Source organism: Gavia stellata, chromosome 3 (genome assembly GCF_030936135.1).
Source record: "Gavia stellata isolate bGavSte3 chromosome 3, bGavSte3.hap2, whole genome shotgun sequence".
In the NCBI taxonomy this organism is placed as follows: domain Eukaryota; kingdom Metazoa; phylum Chordata; class Aves; order Gaviiformes; family Gaviidae; genus Gavia; species Gavia stellata.
In genome coordinates this window covers 57,844,181-57,859,672 of record NC_082596.1, presented here as the reverse complement: position 1 = coordinate 57,859,672, position 15,492 = coordinate 57,844,181, and the positions used below count along the sequence as shown (strand labels likewise).

At 39.5% G+C, this 15,492-nt stretch overlaps 1 protein-coding gene across 1 annotated transcript in view; it reads left to right on the top strand.

Moving 5' to 3' along the window:
• The window catches only part of PIEZO2 (piezo type mechanosensitive ion channel component 2), a 322,465-nt gene that overhangs the window by 106,541 nt on the left and 200,432 nt on the right, over positions 1–15,492 (top strand). The window contains exon 3 of the mRNA XM_059815888.1: positions 13,004–13,129. Coding sequence (XP_059671871.1) covers positions 13,004–13,129 — 126 coding nt within the window. The remainder of the gene's footprint in view (positions 1–13,003; positions 13,130–15,492) is intronic.

Here is a 15,492-nt window from a genome sequence, read left to right as displayed (position 1 = left end):
TAAAGGAATAAAACACAGAATGAAACGGAACAACATGGTACTGCTGTATAAAAGCCATGGTATGCCTGTATTTTGTAGTGGTGTTGGCGCCCTACCCTAAAGGGAATGTTGTAGAACTGGAAGAGACTTCAGAGATGGTTGATGGGGATAACTGAAGTATATGTGGCAGTGTCTGAGGAACAGGTAAGTATGCTAGGGCTCTAGCTGGAAAAAGTTGCAAGTGACAGTATGATTGAAAGATACAAAATCATGAGTGATGGGGAAAGGATGGATAGTGACCAATTGTTCTCTTTTTCTCATAATGTAAGAAGTGGGAACAAGCAAAAGGAGGTTGTTCATACAGTGAGCAGTTGATCTGTGGCAATTCCTGCTGCAAGATATTCTGTACGCTGAAAATTCGCATGGCAGGGAGTGAGGCTGGGAAAGTTCATGGAGGAGAAATTTACCAAACAAATCTGTTTCAAGAAATCTGAAAAAGGTTAGAGGCTTCGAGGGAGTATTAATATTCTTGTATGCTTCCCTAAGCATCTGCTTATGGCCACTACTGATTACTGGTGAGAATGGACTTTTGGTTTGTACCAATGTAGATGCAGACATTCTTAGCTTCTTTTATGTTCACAGTTTCTAATATTTTAACAGTGGACTGTAGGATGATGGAGATTCCAGATTACTAGTCAATTCCACTGTTGGTTTTTTTCCCCCTTGACATCTCACTCTTTTTAGTTTCCTTTTCATGAGTTTTCGTTTCATCAGAAATTGAACTTCTTCCAGCGGCTTAAAAATTATTCTGAAAATTCAGAGGGAAATTTGCTCCCTTGTAGTCTCAGACTTGTTAAATCTGTATCTCTAGTCAAAGCCTTTACATTAAGAGGGTAATTAAAAAATAGTCAGTAAATTTCTTCCTCCCAGATTTGTGTACTAATATGCAATTCTTGACCTTTCCTTACCCGTGTTCATAGTAGCAACCATTCATTTTGTTCACAGAAGCAATTTAAGATTTCAGAGTGTCAATACCTGGTATGGATTCTATCTTTTAGCCTGTAAGTATTTGGACTGCTGCCACCAAATGCCTGTCCCATGGTAGCAACCATCCTAGGAAGGAAAGGCATCACAGTTCATTCATTACTCAACTATACACTTATCTGAAAGGCACCGTAGTAGCATGGTCTCGACTTACTATAATGTTGGCCACCTGTTTCTAATATGCAAAACACAGGATGCATATAATTGGGTGACAATTAACTGTTTGCTTCTCTCTGCAGTTATTGTTCAAAAATATAACACGTATCTTCATATGGAAATGTGATGGTGTATTACGTTTGCGTGGCAGCGCTTTGGTAGCGGGGGGGCTACAGGGGTGGCTTCTGTGAGAAGCTGCTAGAAGCTTCCCCTATGTCTGATAGAGCCAATGCCAGCCGGCTCCAAGACAGATCTGCCACTGGCTAAGGCCGAGCCCATCAGCAACAGTGGTAGTGCCTCTGTGATAACATATTTAAGAAGGGGGGGGAAAAAACCGGGATAAGGCAGCCAGAGAAGAGATGAGTGAGAATATGTGAGAGAAACAACTCTGCAGACACCAAGGTCAGTGAAGAAGGAGGGGGAGGAGAGGCTCCAGGCGCCGGAGCAGAGATGCCCCTGCAGCCCGTGGTGAAGACCATGGTGAGGCAGGCTGTCCCCTGCAGCCCATGGAGGTCCACGGTGGAGCAGATATCCACCTGCAGCCCGTGGAGGACCCCACGCTGGAGCAGGCAGATGCCCGAAGGAGGCTGTGATCCTGTGGGAAGCCCACGCTGGAGCAGGCTCCTGGCAGGACCTGTGGCCCTGCGGAGAGAGGAGCCCACGCTGGAGCAGGTTTGCTGGCAGGACTTGTGACCCTGTGGGGGACCCACGCTGGAGCAGTCTGTTCCTGAAGGACTGCACCCTGTGGAACGTACCCATGCTGGAGCAGTTCATGAAGAACTGCAGCCCGTGGGAAGAACCCATGTTGGAGAAGTTCGTGGAGAACTGTCTCCTGTGGGAGGGACCCCACACTGGAGCAGGGGAAGAGTGTGAGGAGGAAGGAGCGGCAGAAACGTGTGATGAACTGACCGCAACCCCCATTCCCCGTCCCCCTGCGCCACTCGGGGGGAAGAGGTAGAAAAATCGGGAGTGAAGTTGAGCCTAGGAAGAAGGGAGGGGTGGGGGGAAGGTGGTTTTTTTTTTAAGAGTTGGTTTTATTTCTCATTATCCTAGTCTGATTTTGATTGGTAATAAATTAAACTAATTTCCCCAAGTCAAGTCTGTTTTGCCCATGCTGGTAATTGGTGAGTGATCTCCCTATGTCCTTATCTCGACCTACGAGCCTTTCCTCATATTTTCTCTCTCCTGTCCAGCTGAGGAAGGGGAGTGAGTGAGCAGCTGTGTGGTGATTAGTCCGGCTGGGCTTAAACCACGACAGATGGCTCATTTATGGGCTTGACCTGTAGGCTTATCACGGGAACTGCATGGTAAACATTTTAGAGTTGAAAGTAATGGATTATTTGTGCAAAATTCCTTTGTCTGATCTACCTAGAACATGATAGACAATATTACAGCTATGTTTTTACATACAGAGAGATTAAGAGGGGAGAACTGTTGTGTATGCACACATGGAATTGATATAATTGATATAGTCTACTGTCATGGTTTAACCCCAGTAGGCAGCTAAGCACCACACAGCCACTCTCTCACATCCCCCTAGTGGGATGGGGGAGAAAATCAGAAGGGTAAGATGCAAAAACTTGTAGGTTGAGATAAAGACAGTTTAATAGGTAAAGCAAAAGCCACGAGCACAAGCAAAGTAAAACAAGGAATTAATTCACTGCTTCCCATCAGCAGGCAGGTGTTCAGCCATCTCCAGGAAAGCAGGGCTCCATCACGCATAAAGGTTACTTGGGAAGAAGCACCCTAACTCAAAATGTCCCTCCCTTTCTCTCTCTTCCCCCAGCTTTTATTGCTGAGCATAATGTCATACGGTATGGAATATACCTTTGGTCAGTTGGGGTCAGCTGTCCCAGCTGTGTCCCCTCCCAACTTCTTGTGCACCCCCAGCCCACTCGCTGGTAGGACAGGGTGAGAAGCAGAAAAGGCCTTGACTCTGTGTAAGCACTGCTCAGCAATAACTAAAACATCCCTGCTTTATCAGCACTGTTTCCAGCACAAATCCAAAACACAGCCCCATACTAGCTACTATGAACAAAGTTAACTCTATCCCAGCTGAAAGCAGCACATCTACATCCATTTAGTTCCACACATAGTATGAGTACTAGGCAGAATGTAGCAAATAAGATTAATTCTGTCATTAATATGGAAAAAAAGTAGTTTTGTTCTAAACCTATGTCAGCTGGACTGGGAGATAAATCAAAAGTTACCATCAGCCAGAGCTGGTATGTCCCAAGATGATGTTTCCTCCATTCCCATGACAGATAATTTCTTGTAAGAGCCTTTGACAGAAGTTTGTTCTTCTGAAATACTCACCGGAAGTTTATTAAAAACTAAGTTTGCTGTGTCACATATTCTATGGTTTCTACAAAGATTTCTAAGATCTGCTAGGTGTGACCATCTTCTACAGTAACTACGTGGACTCCTCAGTGTATGGTCCTTCCCTAACTGTCTAATTCTCAGCTGTGTTATAGTTTTCACCAATTTGCCAAGCGTGCAAGTCAGATTTATTGGTCTGTGGTTCTCTGACTTCCTGTAATCTATTTCTTTACAGAATTTTACAGAATGTGCAACATACTTAGTCTCTTGGGAAGTCTGTATTTTAATTTCTTTAGAAAACCACCTGATTTCAGTGAAAGGATACTATTAAGGTTTATAGGAAAATATCTGGTCCTCTTCCATTTGCCCATTGGAATAGGTTTTTGGAAGCAATAATATTTTTTTCAGAGAGAAGAAAATTTCATGGCAGTGTGGCATACTAGCATCATAGTATGTTCTTCAAAAGCCAGGAAACTTTTAGAATCAAATTTCTTCCATAAGTTATTTGCTTTTACATCTTGTCTTTCTTCTTCCCTAAGCACCTCTGATAAAGAGGGAATGGAACTATGCCCTTGCATAGGTTACTTCAGCTCTATGTAGACAGGGGGGCTTAGCAGTTTAGATCATTTGCATTTTTGAAATGCAAAGTTGAAGTTGAAACGCCAGTGCATTTCAGCTCAGGACATCTTCAGCTGGATCATGAGCTGTGTTGTGTTGTGCTAGAGATACTAATGCAAAGTCTTCAAAAAGATGTTAAACTCCGCAAGACTTCTCCTGCCTGAGCTGAGGCAGTTTCTAGAGCTTCTTGGGAAAGTTTTGCCAAGGGTAGCAATTGATAGCCCAGCTTCCACTGCAAGTTCGGTACGCGTACTTATGCACACTTACTCCCTTGTGAAACCACCATAGTGTAGGGTTCAGTTTGCCATAGCTGTATTAGTCTTATTTACATAGCGTTCTAGCCTTTCCTTCTCACTCTGCCTTGCATCAAATTTGTTTGCTGCTTATGAACGTATTTGGGTAGGTATTCAATGGAGAAAGATATCTACCTCCTAGGAAGTACAGATTTTTTTAAAAGTCTGTTTCAGCTCTGTAGCACATGACCTGCTGTCATCTCCCATTACTTGGGAGTTGTTTGGAGTCTCTGTCGTTGAAGGAGCTTAGTACTGGGTAGAGTTACCTGCTCTTTATGACCATGACAGAGGAATGAGGAAAGTAAGTTGCAAGCACTGCTTCTAACAGATAATAATGGCTGAATTAATTTGAATTAAAAATAAGTATTACCTGTTAGTAGCAAACACGGAGAGTCTGGTTCCTCAAGGGAAGTAACTGGAACTCTGTATTAAAGGCCTCAAATCCTCCTGCGAAAGAACAGCTCTGGCTTAAAATTGCTCAGTGTTCGTATGCACTAGTACCTGAGATGATATTTATTTCCTGTATTTAGCTTGGTACAGTCACCTGTCAAATTAAGAAGCAGACATCAAGTAGCTGGTGTTTGCTTTGAAAGCTTATGAGTATCATCTGGAAAAAAAATGAATGGTTAAGTTCTGAGTCCTGTCTGACAAAATATTTTGTTAACAAAATGGGTAAATTGCCTGTGTAAACTTGCGAGTCAGAGATTATGACTAGCTTGAACGATGATATTGTCTATTGATGCAGAGGATACAGCTCAGTTCTAGGAGTATTCTGGGCACGAAAACCTCTAGGAAAAACAGGAAAACCTGCAAGAAGCTAGAGTAAGTAGGCATTTATCATCTTATGCAGCACTTTCTATGTTTTCATTTCTAAATCAGTTGGTTTTTTTTAATTGCACATACCATTTCTGACTGTGTTTACCCAAGTCTGGTTGGTTGGCATTCCTGCAATGTAAGTGTCTATCTCTAAATTGATTTTTTCCCTTCTTAGAGCTCTGTAGTATTTTAAAATGAGAGAGAAACAGAAAGAAAAAAGTAAAGAAATACATTATATGGAAGAATATAGAGGAACCTGCATTTTACGTGCAGATACACAGCCTGGAACAATGTGTCTTGTTTTGCTTTAAAAAGTAATGTAAAATTTTTAAGTAATTACATATTTTGTGATAAACTGTTACAAATTCTTGAGTTTTTATGATCTAGGAAATAATATAATTTGAAATGCAATGGAATACATTATCATACAAAAAGTTGTTTCAAATTAAGGAATCATGTCTTTTTTGTAAATTTATTAGAAAATGTTTCTATTGGGCACAGTTGTCGATTGCGACATTTGGCTACATACGGGAATAATTGGCATGTTCAGGAACACATGGAGAAAAGTGTTCAAACTCTGGGAAACTTTTGCTGGAAATTCTGAATCTGAAATCTTGTACTTCTCTGGTCTGGATTTCACTGCGGCTACTTGAGCACATAGCTTTATACATAGCTAAAAATAATAACTTGAAATCTTGAGCTGTTGTTTGTGGATACACATTTTAAGGCTTGGGCCTGGGCAGGTACAGAATAGACCATGGCATTAAGTAATTGCTCTCTATTTTTGTCTTGCTGCTGGAAATCCAGTGAGTGAACCAAGTGGTTTTGTATTTTTGCAGTGGTGATGTCTGCCCACTGTTTAAGGCTCTAATAAGCTCAAATCCTCTGGGTGGAAGATGATGTTGAAATGTAAGATACTCTTTGGGGAAAAAAAAAATATTAATGCATTTTCTATTAAGCTAAACATAGATGTACCGATAACTATGCTTACTGTGCAGTGGAAGGATGGCAGCGCTTTCAAGAAAGGAGGAAGTAAGTTTTGTTTTTATTTTGGGTAGAAAATGATAGCACTTTTTTAACCATTAAAATAGTTCCTGGCAGCTTCACAATGATTTAAGCATTATCTTTTTTGAGTCTACTTAAGTATGTGTAAGACTTAGTGAATAGGAGCTGATATGCAGTTACTTTACTAGGTGGCTCAATGGCTTGCCGTTGCACAATGTACAGTGTACAAGGCACACCATTATCAAATTTTATTGTTAGTATAGTCCTTCCAAATAATTGCCTTTCTCTATCCCTTGTTCGTAGCTTTGGCCCATTGCATTTCAGCACTCAAAGAGGCCAAACCTCTAAGCATAGCTGTACTGTGTATGTAGAAATACTATGGATATTTTACATCTAGGAAAGATTGTTTAATAATAGATATAACTGGGACTAGCAACATTTAGCATCATTCTTACAGAACCTGAAACTGGATGGCACCTCCAAAAGTGCAAAGGGAAGAGAAGAGTTGAAAACACTGAGGTTGTGCCTACCCTGCACACTTGGACACAAATACACATTGTAACTGTAACGAGAAATAGAGAAAATTAACCTCTGCAGAGCACTGATTTGAACAGCGGATGGTGTAGAGGTAGCTAAAACGGTTTGACTTCCACTGACTTGCAAGCTGTGTGCTTTAAGGCTGGGTCACATCGAGTATCAATACCTTAGCAGTCGAAGCAGTCAGTCTTATTTTCTGAACCTTTTATGCGGCATTGAGAGTGATTCAGTCTCTGTTCATATGCTCAAAGATATGCATGTGCTTAAGTGCTTTCTTGGACAGGGCTAAATTGCTTTGTGCCTTGCAAGTTTAACCCTGTAGTGATTACTGAAAATCTAAGCTGAATTTAGAACTTGTACTTGAACCCTTTCTTTGTCTTCCATGGTCATTGGGAGGTGTCCTGCTGTGTTAAGCATCAATTAGGGTACAATAGTACTGATGAATTCAGGAGAGGGGACTGGCCCATATCCTTCAGTGCTGCTGGCTGCCCATACCAAAATAAAAGGTTTTCCTGTCAAATGGAAGATGGATATATGAGTGCTTATTTCATGCTTGTAAACTTTCATCTGTGTGTACATTTAAATGTGTGAATCTATGTTTGACACTTGTGGCCAAAGTGGCAGATGTTCCTGCTGGACTCAGTGATAACATTTTTCTAATGATTAGCTGGAACCAACTCTATCTTTTATCACCTCTGAAGCTTTGGCAGAAGCCAACTTCAAATCAGAACTCTTTTCTTGCATTTATCTCAGTAAGTTCATTGTGGTATCTTGACGCACTTAAAACAGAGCTGGCCAAAGGTGGGATTTCTTCTATTTGGGAAATTACTATGTTTTGATTTTTTTTTTTCTTTGCAGATCATATGACTCCCAAACTTCCATATTTTTCCAAAGGACAGATGTTTTGAATTTAATGTTTTCTTAAATTCCTGCCCCCAGCTGTTCCAATCTACAGTATAGATTATGTTGACAGACTATTATTTGGAACCATGAAGCAGGAGATTAAAGTCTCGGGACCCTGGTTCCAGCTAGGCTCTGAGGTGATGCTAAGTTTCTTGATGGAAAATCAAGTTAAGATTTTAAGATTTCTAGCTGAAACAAATTCTGTGGGACTGACCCTGGCTGTCTGCAGAAGTTTACTGCAACCAGGCCTTGTCCCCAGAGGTCTTTAGTTTTATGTTTATCGCTTACTGATGAAGAGGTTTATTAAAAAATAAATCTGGAATGTCTGCAATACAGTAACTTTATTAACTGAAGTGTCACTAGTTCAGGAGATAAATGCACATTAATATTTATCATTCACTGTATGCTATCAAAGACTATGTGAAAAATGACTTGTGCTTTGGTACTTTATCTGCTGTGATCTGAATGGAAAGTGTTATGGAAAAAAATTTCCAAGCAAAACTGTTGAAGTAGAATTGAAAGTGTTGCAGCAGTTTGGGGTACAATGCATGGCTAAAAAGATGTTAGAATTATCCAGAAAACAACTGACTTCAGAAAATGCAACACAAAGATTGCATTTAAAAAAAAAAAAACCCAGTGCAAAGTAATAAAAACTTAAAATAAGACACCCAAACACTCTTAAATCTACTCTGTAGGTGAAACCATGCAGCATACGTATGATCGTGATGAAGGAATTGCACTGTTGGAATAGTAAACAGTCTTAAATTAATTTTCAGAATATGTTATTTTCCTCTTCTATTTTCCCTTTCCTGATATCATTATGGCATGCAGAATGGGTACTGACTCTTTGAACTGATCACCTTCTGCATATAGATGCATAGTACTACTTATTAAAAAATCAGGATAAATTATTAGCAGTATTATTAACTTTGTTAGAGACTCAACCAATTTTTTGTTGTGTCCGACCCAATAAATCAGAAAGAGAAAAAAAATTGTGTGGAATGAAAATGCACCTTGCAAGCAACTCCACTGGAAATATGACATGATATGCTCTTCACAATAGCCTAAGGCTCTTGCTCAGATTATCTTGTAAAAGCTAATATATGTGGTTTTAAGCAGGTCTCAGTGACAATTGGCCATTCAGTTATTCGATGTCCTATTAGCACACCCTTTTGGAAGAAGCTTTTACGAAGTTCCAGGTGTACAAAAAAATCTAATTCTGTCATACATAGGGAAAGGGGTAGCGGAAAAGATCATGGGACTGCCTGTCTAAGTATAAATGTACTGTTTTTCTGCATTGGAAATGATGTGAGCAGCAGGCTTCCCCTTTGCATACAACCACGATGTAGGCAGTCAAGAGGTGCATGTGTTTGTTGAAGGCAGCAGTTCTAGTCGGACCCATTCAAATAGTTAGTTGTTCTGAAGTTACATGCCTGTGGCTGGGGGGGACATGCCATCACTAATCCAGCTCTTGGCTGTATTACCTTTGAAAAATAAGAAATGGATTCCTCTGCCATGTGTGCAAAGCTTTTGGCCCTCTTGAGTCCAGTTTAGTGTTGCAGCTGGCCTGGAGAGAACGAGGGTAATGAAGCCTTTGCATCCTGACCAGCTTCTTGCAGGCTTGATCGGAGGGCAGAAAGCCCTTTCCCAGGAGCCTTCTGGAGGGACAAGGAGGCTGGAGCAACCTCCCTGTGTGTTTCTGAGACACACTGGGGTACGTTTCTAAAGCCACATGCCAGGTTTTGGTCCCACCGGGTACCATTAGGAGTGATACCCTACACCTGAAAGCAAACCTGCTTTTCCTAGTCTTTCAGGCCAGTTCTGAGGAAAATCTGCTCTCTCCTTTCCATCCACCACAGTCTGCTGAAGCTGGTGGCACCACGCTGGTGTGAGTAAAATCAGAACCCAGCGCTCAAGCTACAAACCCAAGTGTTTTGCCAGAAGATTTTTCTTATTTTAGTCTTGATGGACATAGATGGGTCTATATATCTAAGACAAAAATGAAGGAGTCAGTGCTGTGATTTCTGGTGTGGGCTGGGGCAATTTTCTCTTGCATGTCTGTTCTGTCCACACAGCTTTCTAAACAATATGTATTTCCTTCTCTGTGAGACAGTCAGCTTCCGTTCATGTCCCCAGGTACTTTCACGTTAGGGCAACTGAACAGTGAAGGTATGTTTTAGTAAAAGGATTGTAACTGTGAGTGAATTAGAATAAATAAAAACTAAAGAAGGATGTCAAAAATCTTTCTTCCTCATCGCAAGAAGCTCTGTTTTATTTCAGGAGTTTAATTTCAGCTGTCTCTTTTCTCACCATCTCAGTTCTGTACACATACAGTTAATTTTTTCTTTATGTAATTTAGAACTAAGTTTCCAGTAGAATGAAAAAAATGTAAGTAAAAATACAGTCAAATGGGTTCATCCAAACCCCAGTATAAATTGAAACTCATCCCTTATCCAAATCTGTCACTTCTTACTTGGCATAAATTATGTATCCAGTAATTCACTGATTTTTAGCACTCCCATTTCTCCCAAGCTGTTGATGTCTCTCCAAAACTTTTGAAATCAGGGGCATAGTATTTCTTACTTTTCTCCAAATACTTCTTGTGTCTAGTTTCTGCTGGCACAGCTGAGTGTGGTGCAGGCAAAGGGTTCCTGCTCAGGAGGATCTGATGGTGGTCCTGTCCCACTGATGGCCATGAAGAGAGCAGATCTTGAGGAATCCTGTAACCTACACTGAACATGTCTAGCTGCCTTCCAGCTGTGTATTTCCCCTGCCGTATTTACGAGTACACTGGGACACTATTTATTATCACGGGTGTTAATAATCCTTTAAAATTTTCCCTAGCTTTGTGCAGAAGGAGATCTTTTTTCAACATTTCAGCATTTTGAGAAATATATTTTCAATATTTTCTACAGTTCCTGAAAGGAAGACAACTGCAAAAATTAAGGCTTTGTGAAAGAAATGCTTTGTTCAGTCTGCAATTCTAGGCCAGGTTGGACAGGGCTTTGAGCAACCTGGTCTAGTGGAAGGTGCCCCTGCCTATGGCAGGGGGTTGGAACTAAGTGATCTTTAAGGTCCCTTCCTACCCAAACCATTCTGTTTCTATGCTTGTTTTCAAGCTTTAAAAAATGAAATCTAAAATTGAGGTATATTTTGGAGAGGTATGGCAATTGAAATATTGAAAGATGGACCCAAGATTTTTAGTAGTTTTATTTCTTTGTGTGGAAACAGTTTGGGAAGTGAATGTGCGTTGGCTAATTGTATTGCATTTTTTTTTTTCCCTTTGGAGGCTGACTGAAACAATTCTATCAAAAAACTTCCAAATCCATTTCTATATGAAAAATTCAGTGCTTGATATCTATTGAATTGTTAACTCCTGAGCACTGAGGTGAGTTTGTAACTCAGAACTTCAGAAATCACCAGATTATCTTTAAAATCTGTACATTTTAATAGAGCTGTTAAGTCTGTGGAGTTTGCGTTGTCAAACTGTTTGTCTCCAGCTTTGAGATACGTAATTTTTTAGTATATTCTGAACATGCAGCTCTCGCAATACCATGAGCATGGGATCTGGTAATGCAGGAGCAAACCACCATATGTTGAAACTTGCCAAAAACTTATAAAAGCTAACAGTCCTTGGATTGCATTACATATGACATCACATTTAACAAATGATTTAATAACATGTAGTTTGTCATATATTCATCCGTCTAATGATTTTGAAAATATGAGTTATTTTGTTATTTATGCTTTTATAGGGCTTAGAAGTTGTTGTCCTAAGCCAGGACACCAGGCCAGCTTCTGTAGAAGAGGAACAAAAAATTACCGCTGATCCAAAGAATCTAAACTGTAGTCTTTGTTTTGTAATGCTCTGCAGCCCAGGTTGTCTGCTTTCTGTGTGGACTCTTGTGTCTTACCAGTAAAGACTAGACATTAGGTCATACAAAGCACATATCTAGTGAATGCATCTTCCTTTTCAGATCACAGAAATACATACGTAGGCTCCCTTTTGCCATTTTGTTTGAATTGTTTAATCTCTTTATTTAAAAAAAAATAGGGAAGTTCATTACAGGCATTTGGTATTCAAAATTTACAGACAAGATAGTGTTCATACAACAAAAGTTTTGAGTCTGATGGAGTGAGATAGCCTATAACTTTTTCTAAAATTCTTGAATCATGTTTATCTGATTCTTTGCTTTATAACCTACCATTCAGGCCATTGATGACATGCTTGAACTGTAACAAATATAAAGCAAAAAGCTAATTCACTGGCTAGATACAGAATATGAATTGTCATCTTCTTTCTAGGAGATGCTTATAACAGACACATGCAGAATAAGTATGATCAAAACAGGCTGCATATAGAGGGAACATTTCCCGGATATACTCTCCTAGTTCTGCCCTCGATAGCCTTGGCTTTATTTGTAACCTTGGGTAAGAATTCCAGCAGTGCTGTTTTTTAATCTGTGAATAAAAAAATTACCCTCAATGCATGAAGCAGGTGGTGTAAAATTTAGGTATAAAATACTTTGGAAATAGAGCTTTTACTGCAGATAGGTCAGGTAGGGTGATATTTAATGTTGTTGTTTATCAGCAATACATCTTAGTCTTGAAGATGCATATTTTCTGAAATACTAACGGTTTACTTTATTTATTCAGACCTTGCAAGTTTGGCTGCCTGTGCGTAAGCTGAGTGTTTCCTAGAGGATTTATAAGGCATTTTCTAAGTCTTCATCAAACATTTTCTATTGGCTTTTGGCTATAGATAGCCAGTAAATCATAGAGGAACTATGACCAAGTGTATCTGGCACAGGATTCTTCAGTGTGTACTGAAAATTATTTTCAAAAACTTCTACAGGAAGAGAAAGAGGGCAGTCTGCACAAAGCAAAGCATTCATTTGAAAGTACTGCTATACACTGGAGCCAAACAGAGGTTTTTGTGTTGTTATCCCCCCTCAGGTTTTTATTTTCTCAAGATTGGAAGTATCATCCATATTTTGTCTTTGTATCAGGTAACGTAGTGATAAGCATCGTGATGTTATTATTGATGTAAAATTGCTATGTGGACACTTGAGAAACTTTTTTTTTTTTAATCCAAAAAGTAAAAGGAAATATCAGTAGTAACAACCAGTGGGGTTTGTGATTAATGAGTACTCAAAGACACTATAAGTATGTTTTTTGCTATGACGTTGACTCTTAAGGGGCAATCATGAGTAATACGGAACTGACATGTCAAAATATCCTTGGTCAGGGTGTTTTTACTTGTTTTATACTGAAAACCTTTAAGCAATGTTTGGAAATTTGCCAACTGTATGTATGTATATTTTGTTTTTTAGGGCATACAGGACGACTATTAAAATCTCTGTGTTTCACCAGTCTATCATTTCTACTGCTGCACATCATCTTTCAGATTACAATAAACAGTCTTGAAGCTGGAAAAACTATTGAACCTGGTTTTAACTGTGAGTAAAAACTTCTAGTTTTTATTAGCATTTTAAGTCGTCCAAATGATTCAGTGGTTTGAAAGGTGAAGCATTGATGAGAAGGCATTTAGCATGTGCTTCTGTGGGTTTGCAGCTTGCTTCTGTTTCCCAGCTTGTTGCCTTAAAAATTACTGTTAGCAGGGCAAGAAGACTAGATGGGTTTAAGAAAGGAGAAAAGTGTATTAACTATTTTGTTCTCACCAGAGACGCATTTTCTTTGCGTTTAGCACTGACTATTGTATGTCTTCATCTTTTAGGCTTTCTCAGAATTCCCTCAGAACCTGAGGTGGCTACACGTTTGTGTTATTAGATCATAATTCAATGTATTAAGAATAAAATGGGATATAGTAATGAAAGCCCCTCTACTCATGTATTATGTCTCTGTCTGATGGAACTCTCTTAAGTTGTTAATTTAATTTAACTTTAAATCTTGACCCCAAGATTTATGTTGCTAAGCAGTATTTGACTCTTTCTTGCCTGTGTTGTATGGGAAGAAGGATTTGTAATTTTTATTTATATGTAAACACTACTTAAAAATATATTGCATGACATTTCATGTCTTCCTCTCTCAGGAAATGTTCTTCAATAATTCAGAAGCAAACGTTCTTTATTGTGCAGAAGTTAATTAAAATATCTATCCAGTGATTTGGATATGTAACCTCCAGGTAGAAACTATTTGTACTTGTCTTACAATGCTTATGTTTAACGTTTAAACCTGTCAACTTACCTTTGCTAAATGTCCATTTAATTTATCACATAGTATGCTGCTGCCACTTGAGTAAACAGTCGTACTACAATTCAACACAAGAAACCTTATGTGAAGTAAAGCGTTTGACTTGCAGTAACAAAATCCTAAGGAAACTTGGAGCGAGTGTTACCATTTCACCTTTAATTCAAACCATTTCGTAAAGTAAAAGGCATAATTGTGTTTATGAAATATCAGTTTTAACTGAAATGTCTTGGGCTTTGTCAGTTCAAATCAGACCTTCAGAGACTAAAAATATATTTTCTTTTTTTCAAAAATGTGTATTATTGATTGAGTGAAATGGATAAGTTGCTTTCCTATAGCTGTTTAACATTCTTATGACTAAAAATACATTATTTTTACTTAGATTAGAGCAATTGTATCAGCTAGACCCTGTTTGTATGAGTAGAGAGTTCCTATCCATCCAAGACAGAGATGCAACCACTGGCTTTTTCTTCCTCCTGTGGTGGGAACCAGGGTCTACAGTGGGAACTGATTAAAACAATTACTTCATCCTGAAGAGTCCAATCCTGAAGAAACAGAGAGAACGTACCATTTCTGTCTGTTTATTAACAGTTGCTGAGTGCAACAGCTTCTATTCTAGCTGCCATTAATAATGATTTCCTTACTTGGGGCCTCACAGGACAGTGGATTTGATGGTGGTAGTACATTAACTGTGCCTCAGATTGCTCTCTGACACCGAGGCCAGTTGATGTGAGATGACCCACGTCCTCACCATTAAGCTCTCTTTGCCTCCTGGGTGCAGAGCGGGGGCTGAAGTTGCTTGTTGGGAATGGTATTTATCCCACAGGAACTCCCAAACTGTGCCTGAGTTGTTTGGGAGGGAAGTTGGACGACCAAAGTTGTTCCGAGATTGTTTTAACTGTTTAGCAATATGAAAAATTCAGCTGTTGAATTTCAGTGCCTGAATATGTTTGCAGAGTAAACTGGCACCATCTAGTTTACTGGTATGGCTATAGTTGGTGAGTTTCAGGTGAAGCTAATGAAGAGGGGAACGTGATACTGGCATTATGGATGCTGGACCCCCAGGGTGCTGAAGGAGAAGTTAAAGAAGGTGTAAAGACCGTTGTGAGTGAAGGGGACAGAAAAGGCCAAGACCTTTGCTAGATCATGCAATAAGATCAATTATTGTCATTAAATGGCACCAGAGCATACATGGTACTGTGTAGGTGAGGAGAAGACAGAATTCCTGTTCCAGAAACTACTTTGGTTGTGCTTCTGCTTGTAATTATTTGGTGGCACAGCCCCACTGTATTTCCTGTTCCCCAGCTATATGAATAATGCTTTGCAAAATTGACTACAGCAGTGCGCTAAGCCATAGCTGGAGAAGTGACAGCACTGTGCCCATAGCGTCTGCACAGTGTTATGATCTCTGCATTTTAAGAGTTAGCTGTTAATGTTTATTCAACTCTTTTCACTCAATAAGAACTACAGAAGTGTAGACTGGGAGGCTGGAGTTTTCTGTTTCCCTATCCAGACCCAGATCAACTATTAAGAATACATTTTTTTACAGCTGTTTCTCTTATTCTTAAGCCCTGTGTGCCCCACTGGAAATATTCTACAGTCTCTTCTGATG